Consider the following 15,913-nt stretch of genomic DNA (forward strand, 5'->3'; position numbering starts at 1 on the left):
TCAAACTCATCTGGACGAACCTCCAAGGAGACAGTTGGGTGTTTAGCATCTACAACGTGGATGTTATAATCAAGACCGTAATCGTTTATTATCCAGGTGCATTATGGGAGTTTGAGTTTCAAAGCCTATTCTTTCCCCCGGGATTCTCTTCCTCCCAAAAAGAAGACTAGTCAGTAGAGCACTGGCAAGCTAATCAGTTTTCATGCAGTGAGGAAAAGGTCAGGTTCCACATCCAGTACCCAAGCTTATGATGGGAATCTGGACGTTTAAAATGTGGTCATATGACCGAATTGTTGTTGTTCTGGTTCAGTACCGGCTGAGGGAGCTCATTGCTCACACACTGTGATTACAGTCAGACAGACACATGGTCGTCAAACAAAGATAAACCATAAATATGTACTGGAATGAATGAAAACAATTTTGATTTCACAAAAACCTTTTAACAAGCTGACTTTCGCTTGGAGACGCATCAGAACTCCAGTCCTGCCAAACACTGCCCTCTACTGTGGTTTCACGTCACATGCAAGTACAGTTGATGATTGACCGGTGATATACATGCAAACAGGAAGCACAGGTCCCAGGAGGATAACAACTGAAACACAAGGATGAGATGGGGAAACATTGAGGTAAAGCTGAGAAACAAAGGAAGGCTTTAAATATGATATTCATTTTAGCAATACCATTGGCACACAACTAAATACTCAACTTTAATGGCATTTAGAGTATTAGGCTGAGGTTGACCCTGTGTGCTAGTTGGAGCAATGAGTGAATAATTACATTAATTAAGAAAGACCTCTTTTTGTGAATCCCAGGCGTACCACGAGCACAGATTTCCAGTTGTGAGTGCACAGCAAGCAGGGTGTGACCAAGAGTTTTTGTTTTGTTATGTTATGGCGGCACCTTCCTGGCGATGGGGAAGTGTGCACAGTTACAGGAAATGGAAACTTAGCCCGTGTAGCTCTGGAGTTCATGTAGGCGATCCAATCAAGTCCTGTCATTCCCTTTCACACCAAGATGTGTCGTGCTGAATGTTTGGTGGTCGACTCCCTTTGTAAATGTGTTTCAACCATAACGGTCATGTGAATGAATAGACACCTTACTTCCATGTCATATGCTCAATGTGTCAAGCCCTTTAAAAATCTATCATTAACATTTATTCTCTACCGTTTCTAAGGGTATCTTTAAAAGTGCTTGCCGCTCGACATTGGTTACCACCTTGTTATAAGCTTAATTAATGAAAAGGTTGTGACCTTGCAATGCAACTCCAATACATTTATAAACCTGTAGCCAATGCCTTTGCGTAAGAAATTTGAATGACACTCACAAATCCAGCCAAATCTGAAATAAAACCATGGGAGAAGAGAACCAGCAAACTGGTCAACATTGTTGGAAGAATGATTATAGATTATAGATTATAGACCCCAGCGGGGTACACACAATACACACTCTGTCCCAACATTTGCAATGTGGCATAAACCGATAAATGACATGTAATGAAATTAACAAACCTCATAGCTGGGGGGAATCACATTTTTTTTTTGTCTCAGAGTGCCAATTCTCACTGGATCAGCCCAGTGCAGGTCAGAAAAGCCACTAGTGGGAGAATAACCATGTAATTGCCAAAAAGTGTTACTTTCGAAAAACAAACAAGCAAATAAATGGACAAAAAGCCAATAAAAGCACAAGTACAGCAGGTTGTCATATGTGTATGTATGTGTGTGATGGGGAGATGAGGGGGAGAGGGAGGGGCTGTCTAATATTTTCATAATACACTGGCTGACAGAACATTGTATTTAAAAGTGGTGGAGGCCCCTAGAGACAGTTCTCAATCCAAATCTAGAGCAATGACAAGTAAGACAATCGTGTTCTTCCCTGAAGAAAAGTAAGTTGTTTGGCCAAAGGCAAATAAATGGATTGAACAGACCCAAATCTATCTAGCTTGGAAATGTTTGCATTTAAGATTCAAAGCATTTATTTTTGTCAGGGTTCACACCTGATCCCCATTGTAATCGGCGCCAGCTGCAGCAGATGCCGCTAATCAAGATCCCTATAAAGGGCAGCGGCACGCTCTGCCTGGGCCGGGGGATTGTGGCCCGCAGAGCCCTTGCCACGACCGGACCCCATCCCTGCCATTGTGGCTTGCAGAGCCCTTGCCACGACCGGACCCCATTCCTTGCCACGACCGGACCCCAGGTGTGACCTCTGTCCCCTCCCTCATTATGACCGGACCCAGTCGGCCGGTGTGACCTCTGTCCCCTCCCGCAACCCGTCCAGTCTGCCACCCTTCCTGGGGCCCGTCCCGTCTGCAACCCGTCCTGTCCCGTCTGCAACCCGTCTCGTCTGCAACCCTGCATCCTGTCCCGTCTGCAACCCGTCCTGGTGAGACCCTGCATCCTGTCCCGTCTGCAACCCGTCCCGGTGAGACCCTGCATCCTGTCCCGTCTGCAACCCGTCCCGGTGAGACCCTGCATCCTGTCCCGTCTGCAACCCGTCCCGGTGAGACCCTGCATCCTGTCCCGTCTGCAACCCGTCCCGGTGAGACCCTGCATCCTGTCCCGTCTGCAACCCGTCCCGGTGAGACCCTGCATCCTGTCCCGTCTGCAACCCGTCCCGGTGAGACCCTGCATCCTGTCCCGTCTGCAACCCGTCCCGGTGAGACCCAGCCTCTGCAGTGCCGTCTGCAACCCGTCCCGCCATGCCAACCCAATAAAAGCGCTTTCAACCACCCATTTCTGCTCTGAAGTGTGGTTCCCTGCTCGAGTCCGCCCCAGTGACTCGTGACAATTTTCACATGTACAGTGTAGAGATGTGTTTCCCTGCACAGTGAAATTCCTATTTTGCTGTCCGCAGTGCATTTAGATATGTGCTGATAGGAATAGTGTTAACATTATTATAAATATGAGCAGTGCAGTAGAACAGTGGTGGTGCAATAACACATTTGAGTGCAAATTGGCCCAGTAAGCAGCACAACAAATATTCGGCTCTAAATGCTTCATGTCCGAAAATACCTTTTCATTAACTAAACAAGGAATATTTTCAAACAATTTAAGTCATCCCTGCTGTATGATGGTTTGATCAGACAGATTTAGTCAAAACATTCTCATGCATCCATGTATTTATTTTTGATATATTTGGAAAAAAAAAAAGTCAGGGATTCAAAAGGTAACCAAAGAAACTGATTTGTGGGGGGGAAAAAAACATCTACAATAACGTGACACTTAAAATTTTAAAAGGAGGCTGGTGGTGGGCGCGACAAGCTATCAAAGATTTGAAACTAAATGAAGTAGCTACAAAGCAAATCATCTGACTGTCAACTCAGGCATCACATGATTCAACGCTTTGTGATTTACAGGTAGCGACGGCACTGTGATCGTAGATTCTTTCTTGTCAAAAAGAAAAAAGGAAATGTAACGAGAGGCAGGGGGTCCTAGTTGTGTATAGGAGCTACACCCACACACAGCATGTTGTTGAACACAAGTAGAGCTGCTACCATTGAATGTTGGCAGCTACTGGCAGACAGCTGGAGTTTTATTAGCAGACACAGGATTAATAGACTCTTTATTACCCAGAGCAATTAAGGACTTAATTGGAGAGAAAATAGGACCCGTTGAGAGTGAACACTTAGATGAGAGTCTGGAATAAGCATATCTTTTGAGTAAAGTCCACTGAGGCGTGTGTGAAACGTTGTCTGTGGCTCTTGTGTGCAGTCCTTTTACCTGTAGTTTCGTATCTGACCACTAGAGGGCGCTAGAGAGTTATCACTCCATCACAGTGACGTCTACTTACTGTATATCTAATCAGTGTCTTGTCATTGTTTTTCCCCCCTTTTCGTTCAGTGCAATTTCTTCATTGTTAAACATGAATAAAACAATCATTTTATATTCCCTGAGCCAACGTTTCAAATAATTACGCAAAACTTTTCTCACATATAATTGTGATTGTTTCAATAGGGAGAGGCTCTGAGAAGCTTCTGCTTTGGAAATTTAAAAGACATCCACTGATCCATAATTATTAGCCAACATATACAAACAACAGGTAAATCCAGAGACTCCCTGAGAGATTATTACTATTATTATTATTATTAATAATAATATTATCATTGTTATTTTTATTATTGTTATCATCATCATATTTTCCGCAAAAACTATATTTTTTTTCAACCTTTCCATGAAGTTTAAGACCATGTCTTTCTTTGGTTTTTGATACAAAAATTACAAATCAAAATGATAAATATAAGTAAAATACATAATAACAATATGAAACAAATAGGATCAGAAAGATAAGCATTTGTCAGCACATTTGTTTGCTTTTGTTTGTTTTTTTCGTGGGGGTGCAAGATAAAACAGAATTATTAGTAGGCATTGATTTCATGAATTATACACATCTTGCAAAATATTTTTAGGGAGGGGAATTTAGTTGAGAAAATGTCCTGTTCTGATAATATATAATTGAAAAAAAATGAATTCCCCTTGTCAAACCCCCCGTCCCCAAAATTAGATCTCACACAAATAAGATAAATAGTTACACTGTAGACACAAACTTCTGAATATGATACAGGTCTCACATTTCCCGTGAAGTATAAGTCATTCGTAGAAGTTTAATAAAAATGTTTCAGCTGATAATAAAAACAAATGATGGTTCACTTTTCATGAACCGCAGGAAAAAAAAGCTCCTTTGTGGTCACACTCCTGCTGTTTTGTCATATCAGCCATTGATAGAATGATGCTGCTGTATGATGATGCCTTGAGCTTTGTCTTCTTCATCCAGGTATTCCTGCCCGATCCCACCCTCAGAATGAGGAAGAACACTTAAAACATCTCGGCTGCCCCTGCACGGTTTGTGTCTGTCTGTTTCACCCTGCTGATCTTACATGGCACCTCACCGATGCTGAGACCTCTCCCCTACAATGTGACAACTCGAGTGAGTAACCTGAACTTGAATCTCTGTTATAAAAAGAAATAATCATATATTTTCAAAGCGACAAATAAAGACTGTGTTTGATCAGAGTGACCCAAATGTTTCCAGATAACGTGTGTCAGTTTTGTGGGAATTGACTTATCAGTGAATTCCAGCTGAGGCCATCTGCATGTTGCTTTCTAGGTCACACACAAAGTGTGTCAGTGATGACGGAGCTGATATCACAAACACATGGCAGCAAGTTAAAACAATTGAGAGAGTAATTTTTATTTTAGAAAAATAGTTTATATAAAAACAAATAAGTTATGCTATGAATACAGCCACTCCTTTATATTATTTTCCTCTATCATGATTCACCTCCCTTCACTGTCTCTCTTTCACTCTTCCACACAAAACCCCACATTAACACACACACACACACACACACACACACACACACACACACACACACACACACACACACACACACACACACACACACAGAATCCTCGTCTCCATCCATCCTTCCCAGTCCTTCAAGACCTTCAGTAGAAATAAAGTTCAGTCTGTCTCCTCCTAATCTGCCTTCCTATCCATTAAGATCTTGCAGTAATTCCGTCCAGTCCCGCAGAATTACTTCCCGTAGAACATCTCCATCAACACCTCCTCGATGTTGACGCTTCCGATGATGGGTCTGAAGAAGAGTTGGGCGACCACCGACGGGCTGATGGCCCTCAGCATGGACAGAGCGATCAGCAGTTTGGCGAAGCGCGTCGTGTCTTCGCGGTGGATCAGCCGGACGTGCTCGTTCAGGGCCTGGTGCGCCTCCCGACGCAGGGACTGGATATAGTGGAGGCACCGCAACCCCTCCAGATCTGGAGGAGAGACATGTGGAGTGGGGAGGGGGCGGGTTAAAAACTACAAATAGATGAGTGGGGACGAAAACTTCCGTTCAGCAATACAGTGGTTTAACATCAACAAAGCCCAGCGGTATCTGTGGGAAGAGACGAGCCAGACATAACAAAACTAAATGAAAAGACTATCTTTTACCAAGCAAAACACATTTATCCTCATTCGGCTTTTTAAAAGCCATTTTTTGTTGTTTGTTTTGTTTTCAAAATATGTTTTGAACAACAAACAGGTGAATGGCAGAAAGGCACCCTTTTCAACTCAGATACCACTGGGACGCCACCTGTGCGCACCAAGTTTGGCGCAGTAACTCTGACCTGGGTTAAAGAGCACCGCTCCTTTCAGGTACGCGTACTCCTTGGTGCTGATGTCCGCGCTCCAGCACTTCTTCAGGAAGGCTCTGATCCCCTCGATATCCACAACTGAGACCCCGGCCGTCGATCTGCTCTGTCCGGCCGGAACTTCGCTCTGCCTGTCCGGCACCCCGGTGAGGATGCGCTGCAGCATGCTGGGCTCCACGGTCTCCGTCGTCTCAAAGTCCACCCGGTCCTGCGCCAGTCCGAGAACGAGCAGCGGCGCCCAGCCGCTGCGGATCAGCACCAGCTGATCGTCCTCCGGCAGTTCGCGAAAGCACGGCACGTTTTTCACGAACCGCAGCGTCTTCACCAGGATGGCCGAGGCGGCTTTGCACGTCACCTGCGGGGCCCGCAGCACGCCGCGGCGCCGCGTTGCGCCGCAGGAACACGCATGCTGCCGGGGCTCCTGCTGGGGGGCGGGCGCCGCGGCGGAACCGCTCCTGTGCAGCAAGTTGTGCAGCGTTTGCTGCTGCTGCTGCTGAGCCGGCTGCTGCTGCTGCTGCTGCTGCTGCTGCTCCTCGGGGGTAGTCGCCAGGCTGTCACTTTTTAAAATACTGTAGAGGATGCTGCTGCTGCGGCCGCTAGCACCCCGGCATCGGCAGCCGTCCAGCGAGGCCATGGCCGCGGCTGCAGGAGCCGGAGCGCGGCGTCCCGGTGTCTCTTTGAAGCGCCGGAGATCAGTGCGGAGGAGCGCTGTTTATTTTGCGCCTTGATAGCCCTGAGCGAAGGGCACCGCGTTTATATTAGCTCCTGTCTGTCCCTGTGCTTTCAGCGGGATTTTTTTCTTTTTTTTTTTTTTTTTTTTTTTACAGACCCGCCGCTTATTCCCTCCTCTGCAAACGCGCCTCCTCTTCCTCCTCCTCCTCCTTCTCCTCTCCACCAGACGCGCTTCACAAATCCTCAGACACGACAGACAACAATTCCACTCAACCTTTCATGTATTTCCTGCACCCCCACCCCTTCCTCATAAATTGAATAAAGTTCACAAACATATAACGACCGCCCCTAATTTTGAGAGAGAATGAGGAGGGGTACAGCCAAGAAAACACACACACACACACACACACACACACACACACACACACACACACACACACACACACACAAAGAACCAGAGCCCGGTTCTATTCTCAGCTTTACCTTGACTCTCCGGCAGTGCTGTTTATCAGGCAGAAGCTGGGGGAAAAATATCGGCCACTGACAGATCTGAAGGCTTAATTATTTTAGGCACAATTTATATGATTTCTATGAGAAAGAAGCAGGAAGAGCCGAGTCGTGAAGGCCGGCCTCCAACCTTGACTCGGACACACTGATATTGATTTAACCGTGAAAACAGGAGCAGGTGAATTATGATGTCATGACTCAATGCTCTCCTTGCCTCTGTCAGAGTAGAGGAATGGGGAGCAGGGGAGGTGTGTGTGTGTGTGTGTGTGTGTGTGTGTGTGTGTGTGTGTGTGTGTGTGTGTGTGTGTGTGTGTGTGTGTGTAGGTCAGTAAATGAAAGAGTGGGGGGGGGCACGTCTGGATAAAACAGATGAATTAAAGGTTTATCCTTATTGCGCCTTAGAGATATTGAAGTTTTGGCCTGGTGGCTGCTACCCCTGAGAGGAGGGAAGGGGGGCAAGAAGTGGATGTACTTCACAACGGACGCCATGAAAACTAAGTACAGCCAACCGCTCTAGATCGCCCCTTGGCGGCTGATCATGATGTAGGTCATAAATCTCACCGCAACCTAATTCCGATGCTTCTTATCACTGCTGTCATTGGTCAATGAGAATTATTTGTCATTATGTCACATTATGTAACATTCATGTACAAATATGAATTGCGAGTCTAAAAAACTTGTTCTGCTGTGCATGCGAGCCAGTGCCAAATGCACAAATAAAATATATCCAGACAGATTTTAGGATATTGTAGTCAGGGAAACACTGTTTTATGAGCAATAGCTGTTGTTGGCTACAGCCACACCACACAAGCCAGCAATACAACTAATTGTTCCTGCTCATTCTAGGTTAAAAAATAATAAAATTAAAAAAAAAACAGAATTCATTGCACCCCAAACCATACTCACAAAATTCCTAGCAACCTCAAAATCACACAGAAAACAAGAGTCAACATAAACCCCAACATTCGTGACTCGCTACAATATTCAACACCAGCCAACTAATTTCATCTTATTCACCCATAACACTTTTCAAGATAAAAAAAAACCATTATCCCACACGTCTGCACTTTTAGCTTATTACCAATAGTCTCATTTCTTTTCCACGTTTTTCTTTTTAGTCGGGTTTTGTCGGCCTGTGACTCAGCCACTGTGCAACAGGTGTACCAGGATAGCAGAGTCGGTGATTCTGCTGCTGCTGTAATAACACTGATTCCCCCCACCAGAGAATCAGGTCTGAGAGGTCAAGCAGGTGCTAATAGAGATCTTTTCAAATTTGCATAATATACATGACTTTAAAATGAATTGCTCTTGTGAGGGAACTGATGACCTCGTGCAGTCTTTATTTTGAGAATGGAACATCAGTTAACTGAAGAGTTTAAGCAATAAGTGAAATAGATTAAAACTGCTAAAACAAAGTTGTCCAATTTAAATCGAACATGAACAACAGAGTTACAGGGGAGGTCAGTTACTATACACCAGTGGTTCTTAACCTGGGTTCGATCGAACCCCAGGGGTTCGGTGGGTCAGTCTCAGGGGTTCGGCGGAGGTCAAGACACACATTGGTGATGACATCACTGGCTGCAGGTGATCACGCTACATAACTTGGCCTATCCGTGCTGCAGGGATTTTGGCGCGCTCAGTTGTAGTAACTTGTGACTGTCGTAATGGTACGTCATGTGATTTCTTTCTTAATATTTTAATCCCTTCATACTAATTTTGTCGGGCAAAAAAAGAAAGCGGTCGGAAGAATACATACAATACGGATTCACATGTATGACGGAACGTGATTGGAATCGATGTCCTAACTGCATGATTTGCAAAGACAAGATGAGCAATTCTAGTCCAGCACCGGCAAAACTAAGGGAAGGCTTCCTTCAGCTGCATGGAGATGGGAACTACAAGAACATAGCGCTTGCTGAATTCAAGGTGAAGGGAGCCAGATTCGGTGAAAAGGCTACTCTGCCTGTTCTTTGTACCCATCAACGAAACGATCCTCGATCCAATAAAGAAGGGTTCGGTGAATGCGCATGTAAAACAGGTGGGGTTCAGTACCTCCAACAAGGTTAAGAACCACTGCTATACACAGACTTTATCACATGATCACTGCTATTCCAGAATGAGATCATTCGACTGCAGGGCCTCATGTCCAGGATATTAAGGCTTCATCGCTGTACTGTGGGGGGGAAACATGTCATCTGTATATACCGTCCACTAAAAAAGTGTATCAATGCATGGAAATCAAGAAAGTAGAAATGAAATAGGGGAGAAAAAAAACTTTGAGAACAATTCAAAAGCTGTTAATGCATGTTTCAGTGTATCTTGCCGTGGCAACTGAATGTCCTCGAGTCTAGAAGATGTTTCACCTTTGTCTGAGAGGCTCCGTTAGTTCACTTCTCCTCCGCTGAGACTGTATGCTCGTACAACATGGAAGCCCACTGAATTCCCTGAAATTTAGTGATATGACCATAATTGGAAGAGGGATGAAAAGCTTTTGCAGTGGTGCTCGCACATTGTGGAGAGAGTGAATATGTTTGTATTGATTCAACTGAGAGAAAAAACAGAGATTTTCACATGTTTATATCAAGGACACCACGAGATAAACAACCTTCACTCAGTTTGTCTCTTAATCCTGCTCAAGGCCCAGCCTGGGCAGGTTATAAAAATCCTTCCGTCTCAAGGAGAGATCACATTATGTCTTGTTGCAAACGCAGAGAGATGAAATTGCTTTGTCGCTTTCTTCTTGCTCTTCGGTCTTACTTTTGTTCCTTTCTTTCTTTATATGATATGAACTTCAAAATTCTTTGCCCACCTTTATCTAATGTAGCTGTTCTCACATCTTTAGCCTTGGTCATGCCTATAATTGTGTGTATGTGAGTGTGTGGGTGGGTGTCTGTGTGTGCATATGTGTGTGTGTGCATGTGTGTACTGGTGTGTGTGTGTGTGTGTATCTGACGCATTTCTACAGTATTAATTGAATATATTTTTAATGGCATTATTATTATTATTATCATTGTTGTTATTATTATTATTATTATTATTATTGGTGATGGTGTTGGTACTAGTGGTGGGGTTGTTGTTTTTATTCAGATGCTGCTATTCCAAGGTAAAAGATGTGGAGGCGGGAGGTGGCAACCTTTTTATAGGTCGACTTTTATGTCTTAGAGTCCACAGACATGTTGTTCAAACAATAATTGTGGTGTTGTTACTAATTTACCTGTTTGTTTCTTGATTATAGTTTAAATACATGTACTTGTATTTCACGTACAAAGTCATTCAATTCAAATTCAATATAAATGGGATTTTTTTTTAACCTGAAAAGGTTGGAAACCCTTTTGCCAGCAGTTATCAAATTGATGTACTGACATAATACAATGTTAGTGTAGTTATATTAATCTTGTTATCCTAAAGCTCACCACTGGATTGTGGGTGAAACTGCATTGATTCACAATGCTTGTAAAGAATTTTTTGAAAGAGTACCCAATACGTCGATCGCAAAGGTAGTGTGGGTGGATCGCATGGCATAAAACGTAATCTTCAGCCGATCCTCCTCACTGTGAAATTTGTCACTTGACTGACAGTCGGACAAGCTGACCTTTTCTGACACAGGCGTCACTGCGCATGCGCACATAACGACGCATTCTAGCAAGCCAGCGAGTTAGCCTCCAATTTATGTATTTTAAACTTATGGGTATAAAAACGAGTGGGGGAGCTTGACCAAGTAAAAAGACTAAAACGTATAACTTCCATACGGAATGGAAGTTGACTTTTTTTTTTTATTATGTCATTTTCAAAGTGCGTTTGCCTCATCTGCCAGTCTGCAAATGCTGCACCATGTGGAGCGGCATTTTCAAACCGTTCATAAAAACTACGACACTGACTTCCCTCCGAAAAGTGAGCTGAGAAGGTGAAAGATGAAGGAACTAAAATCCCAGCTGTCTGGACAGCAGTCATTTTTCTCACAGCTAACTCCAACTATGCTGCTGACTCCATTCAAGTCATCAGAATAAGGTATTTACCAAAAAAGTACTCTGTTGTTGTGTGCCATAAGGGTTCATGCAGTTATGCAATGTCTACAAACATTCACTGTGTTAAGTATACTCAGTAGATATATAAATATCTGTAGTCAGCATTTTTAGCGCAGGTAGATCATTTTCACATGGTCGTTTGAAAAGTAGCCCACAAGGCGAAAAAGTGTGGGCACACATGATTTGTATATAGGATTGTGGGTGTCTGGGGGATCTTGCTGACAATCAAATTATGTCAGGGTCTGCATGCCAGTTTAAGTCTGATCATGTTTACAACAAACCTATGTGTGTAACATTATGACAAAACATATGTATGTAGAATTTCTTTTCTGTGAACATCTCAAATTCCCACCTGTTCATTTTTCATGGAGATAAACAAACCCAAATACATTTTTTTCATCAAGATAATTCCAGTTCCCGCTAAGTTAAGGTTTCTTCTTCTTAAAACCTATTCTCTCACCTTAGATTTCCAATAGGGTGCTGTCATTCATGTTAAATTCCCGTGTACATTGTACATGATGGTGATTCAAGAGATTCTGATGCTGATTCTGGAATATCGTGAAAAATCAATGAAAGCAAAGTAAGGCCTAATTGTCATTGCACGTCAGACTAATTGACTAAGCAATGGCTAAACAATATGATGTACCAGAGAAATAAAACATTAACCCCAATATCGAACAATCTAACTTTATTTTGCAAGTTCAGTTATTTACAGTTTGATATAATAGAATTTAAGATCAGTTGAAAATTGAAATTTGCTCGTCCTCCAGCAATCCACGGACCTCCTTGTTCAAGGCAATCATACAGAAAAAGACAGCTTACACTTCCTATACAAAACGCAACAAATACAAAGGATCTTTTCACGCCATGGACTAAAACTTTTATATAAGAGACATGGAAACGCATTCAAAACACACAAAAGTCAGAGAAATCAAAGGAGGATCATGTCTTATCCCCATATCTTATCCTCACATTAGACTTTAGGAGCAGGATGGGATATAAGAGAATTCTCCAGCCTGTTGCATTTAAGTTCAAGGACTCTCATTGTCTATCAGCAGCAGAAGTTGGTATTCGAGGAGTCAGTTTTCACTTGTAACAGTTGAGCAATATCATCATTCAATTTAAGACACATTTCTGTCTCCTCGGTTTTGTGTTAGTCCAGTATCCATTTTCAAGCTGTTTTTCTCTTTTTTCAGTTTTCTGTCATGTCCTAATTAACCGTATCTGTCGAAACCCATCGTGTTCACCACCACCTGGCTCTCTGTTTCTCATAACTGTATGTTGATGAGTTAGTTTGGGCAGTCTGGGTTTTTTCGTCTGGCTTAATAGTGTTATGGATGCGGCAACACCATCTGATGATGCAAACTTCTGCAGTGCTGAAAGAAGCACCAGAGTCAGGCCACATAAATCTGAATTGCCATCACTATTCATCCATTCAGAAGCAGAAAGATGATACTAGAGTAACAAAAATTTAAGTCAGGGTTTCAAATTTGTGGATTCAGTTTTTTGGTTTTCATGCTGGATTTATGTGATATAGAGCAGACCTTTTATCTGGCCCACTGCCCAACGATTCCCAGCCTGCTTTGCCATGTTCAAATAGAGGTGCTCTAAAACAACCGGTCTGTGGATCCAAGAAATTTTTTCTAGATACAAATTGTAGTTTTTTTCGTTAGACCCTCCAGCTCTTTTTTGAAAAATGACTGTTTCCGCCCTCACCTTACTGTCACACTTAGTAGTGTAATTAATATAAAGTGTAATTGATATATTCAGATTAAATATTGTGAGCTGACAATATTTTTATTACTTGAACCCCAATGCCTCTAATTGGTCCGCGGAAACATTTTCATGCATTAAACTGGTCCCTGGTACAAAAAAGGTTGTGGATTGCTGCTCTAAAGCACAGTTTGAACAGCTCAATTTTATTTTTGTTTTACCTACAGCTACTAAACTATCATTAGTCCTTTTGCCTTCATTTTATCCTCTATTTATAATCCCAAAACGTAATCACAAAACAATCTGGCTGGTTACAAATATTAGCACAGAGGACCTGACTAGGATGGATGTAGAGGGAATACATATAGGTACCTTGGGGTTCACATTAACAATAAACTAGACTGGGTACAAACAAAGACGTCCTCTACAAGAAAGGTCGGAGCGGGATGTTTTTCCTGAGACTGAACTTGTTCAGTGACCCTCTCCCAGTCTATTGTTGTCAGCGTGCTCTTCTTTGCTATAGTGTGCTGGTGGGGCGGTGCCAAGACTAGCAAGGTCAACCGGCTTAACAAGCAGGTGAGAAAAGCCTGTTCGTTGGTGAAATCAATCTTGGACAGTCTGGAAACGGTGGCTGAGGAGAGGTTGAACGACAAACTTAGAGCTATCCTGGACAATCCATCTCACCCACTCCACAACAAGCTGTGGCTGATGGGCAGCTCATTCAGCCAACGGATCCCCGGTGCAGAACCAAATGGTTCAGACACTCCGTTGTGCCCACAACTATCAGACTGTACAGCACACAACTCTGACCAGCCGCAGATGCATCAGTACCACTGGTCACTACCTGCAACTTGTCATTCATGTTACTTTAGCCCTGTCCTCATGTGGCGGTTTATTTATTTTTAATCCTGTTGTTATCTATGTCCTTTTTAATGTCTCTATTCATATGTATTGCTATTGCTTAATGTTTTTTGTTACCTGTCCTCTGCCCTGTGCTGCTGCCACACCCAAATTTCTCTTATGGGGATTGATAGAGTATTATTATGTTATCTTATCTCAGGTAGTGTACACCACCCAAGTTGTTTCCAAGTGGTCACTGTAATATTTACTATGCTGATTGAGCTGCATGTCCCATGACATATAGTTGTATACCACTATCTTTTACCAATGTAAGAAATGAAGTGCTCCTCAGGAAAGTGGGCAACAGGGGGGTAGAAAAGAAAAGCATAAAACCCAAAGATGGATGACACCAAGAAAATAAGAGTCCTGAGGTCGCAGTAAGGCCGGGGGCGTGGGAGAGTACAGTATATCCAGACACCATTTGAAGTTGTTGTATAGGAAAAAAGGTTGCAAAGGAGAAGAATTGCGACCTCCATTGTTTACACGAAGGATGAGGTTTGGTTTTGTTCTTTGTTCTTTGTTTTTTGTTTTTTGTTTTCATAAGGCAGGCAAAGCTAAGGAATTTGATGTGTTAGTCTTATGTGTAAGAATACATTCTACTGCAGGGGTCAGGAGCCTATGGCTCGCGAGCCATATATGGCTCTTCTGGTGATGCCATATGGCTCCCAGACAATCTTGAGTTGAAAAAGAAAAAATCAGTTTGGAACTGATTTTAAACTGATTTTTGTGATATTTCTTCATAATAATTTTAGGGTTAGATGGAGAAAGTTGATTAGCTGTGGCGAAAAAGCCAAAAGAAGAAGAAGAAGATTTCTTCATAATACTGTGTCATTTTGGAGTAAACAGAAATTTGTTTTGAAGATAAATTTCACGGGTCACCTGTCGGTCGGGTAGGGAACCATTGGCTCCTGAGCACGTCTGGGTCATTGGAAAGGTGAAGAAATTAATTTTATCAAATAGCCAACTACTTTATGCGCATCAACCCTTGTAACGGAAAAGATGGCGACAAAGAAAAAAAAAGACGATGATTACCGTGCATTCCAGGCTGCGTGGATAGAGGAATTTGCATTTGGATCTGCGGTATGTCTAATATGCTATGATAAAATTGCATGGATGAAACGGTCAAATATAAAGCGGCACTTCGAGCAAAGAGGTCACATTAAAAGTAAGACGTATTTCATTTTTTGTGCGTTAAAAATACTATATGGCTCTCGATGAGCAAGAAAGATGAGCAAGATATCAAGAAATATTTGGCTTTTGTGGCTCTCCCAGTCAAAAAGGTTCCCGACCCCTGCTCTACTGCATCAAGCTGTGACCATCTCTAGTGCTTCATTGAGCATTTCTGATAAGACTCTTTAGTATGTCATTGTAAGAAGCCCAAGGTCACATCTGGCCTTAACCTCATCTTCATCTTTTATACAACATAGACAATGTTGGGGATGAGGTCTTTGAATATTAAAAGTTATAAAATTGAAAAAGTTGCAGACTGTTTTCAGACATGGTCATGTATCTGCGACTACTTAAATGGATGTCTGTGACAGCCCGAGCTAGACAACATCAAATGTGTTGCGGCTGAGCGTATCCAAGGTCACAGAAGAAGCTGCTTACTCAGACAAGGGGCATGGGAAAATGAGAGCAGAATCCAGGAATTAAGATTTAATGGAAAGAAAGATGTGAAGTAGTATGGACTTTTAATAAAAACTTTGCAAGAAATGAAATTTCCCCATCAAAAGACAAATTGTGATCATTTCCCCCAAACTCAACTGTTTATAACTCAAATCCGAACTTTTTTTTGGCATGTACAGATTGCAAAAGTAGATACACTCATTGTTTTTGATAAGTGAGTATTGTTTTCTTGTGTTTTTGCAGCAGTAAGCATTTCTTGAAGGCTACCCTCAGAAATGAAATTCTGAGGTTACCGTGACCAAACAAGACAGCTCTTTGGCAGGT

General features: G+C 42.7%; 1 protein-coding gene across 1 annotated transcript; it reads right to left on the reverse strand.

Moving 5' to 3' along the window:
- Positions 1-5,136: 5,136 nt before the first annotated feature.
- On the reverse strand, positions 5,137-6,920 carry nr0b1 (nuclear receptor subfamily 0, group B, member 1). Its single transcript, XM_086144547.1, has 2 exons — positions 6,123-6,920; positions 5,137-5,771 (listed from the first exon to the last, which is right to left on the reverse strand). The coding sequence occupies exons 1-2, from the start codon at positions 6,778-6,780 to the stop codon at positions 5,530-5,532; spliced, it is 900 nt and encodes a 299-aa protein (XP_086000673.1). The 5' UTR covers positions 6,781-6,920; the 3' UTR covers positions 5,137-5,529.
- Positions 6,921-15,913: the final 8,993 nt, after the last annotated feature.

Source organism: Fistularia commersonii, chromosome 4, assembly GCF_037954325.1.
Source record: "Fistularia commersonii isolate RoL2024-O1a breed Wild chromosome 4, RoL_Fcom_v1.0, whole genome shotgun sequence".
In the NCBI taxonomy this organism is placed as follows: Eukaryota; Metazoa; Chordata; class Actinopteri; order Syngnathiformes; family Fistulariidae; genus Fistularia; species Fistularia commersonii.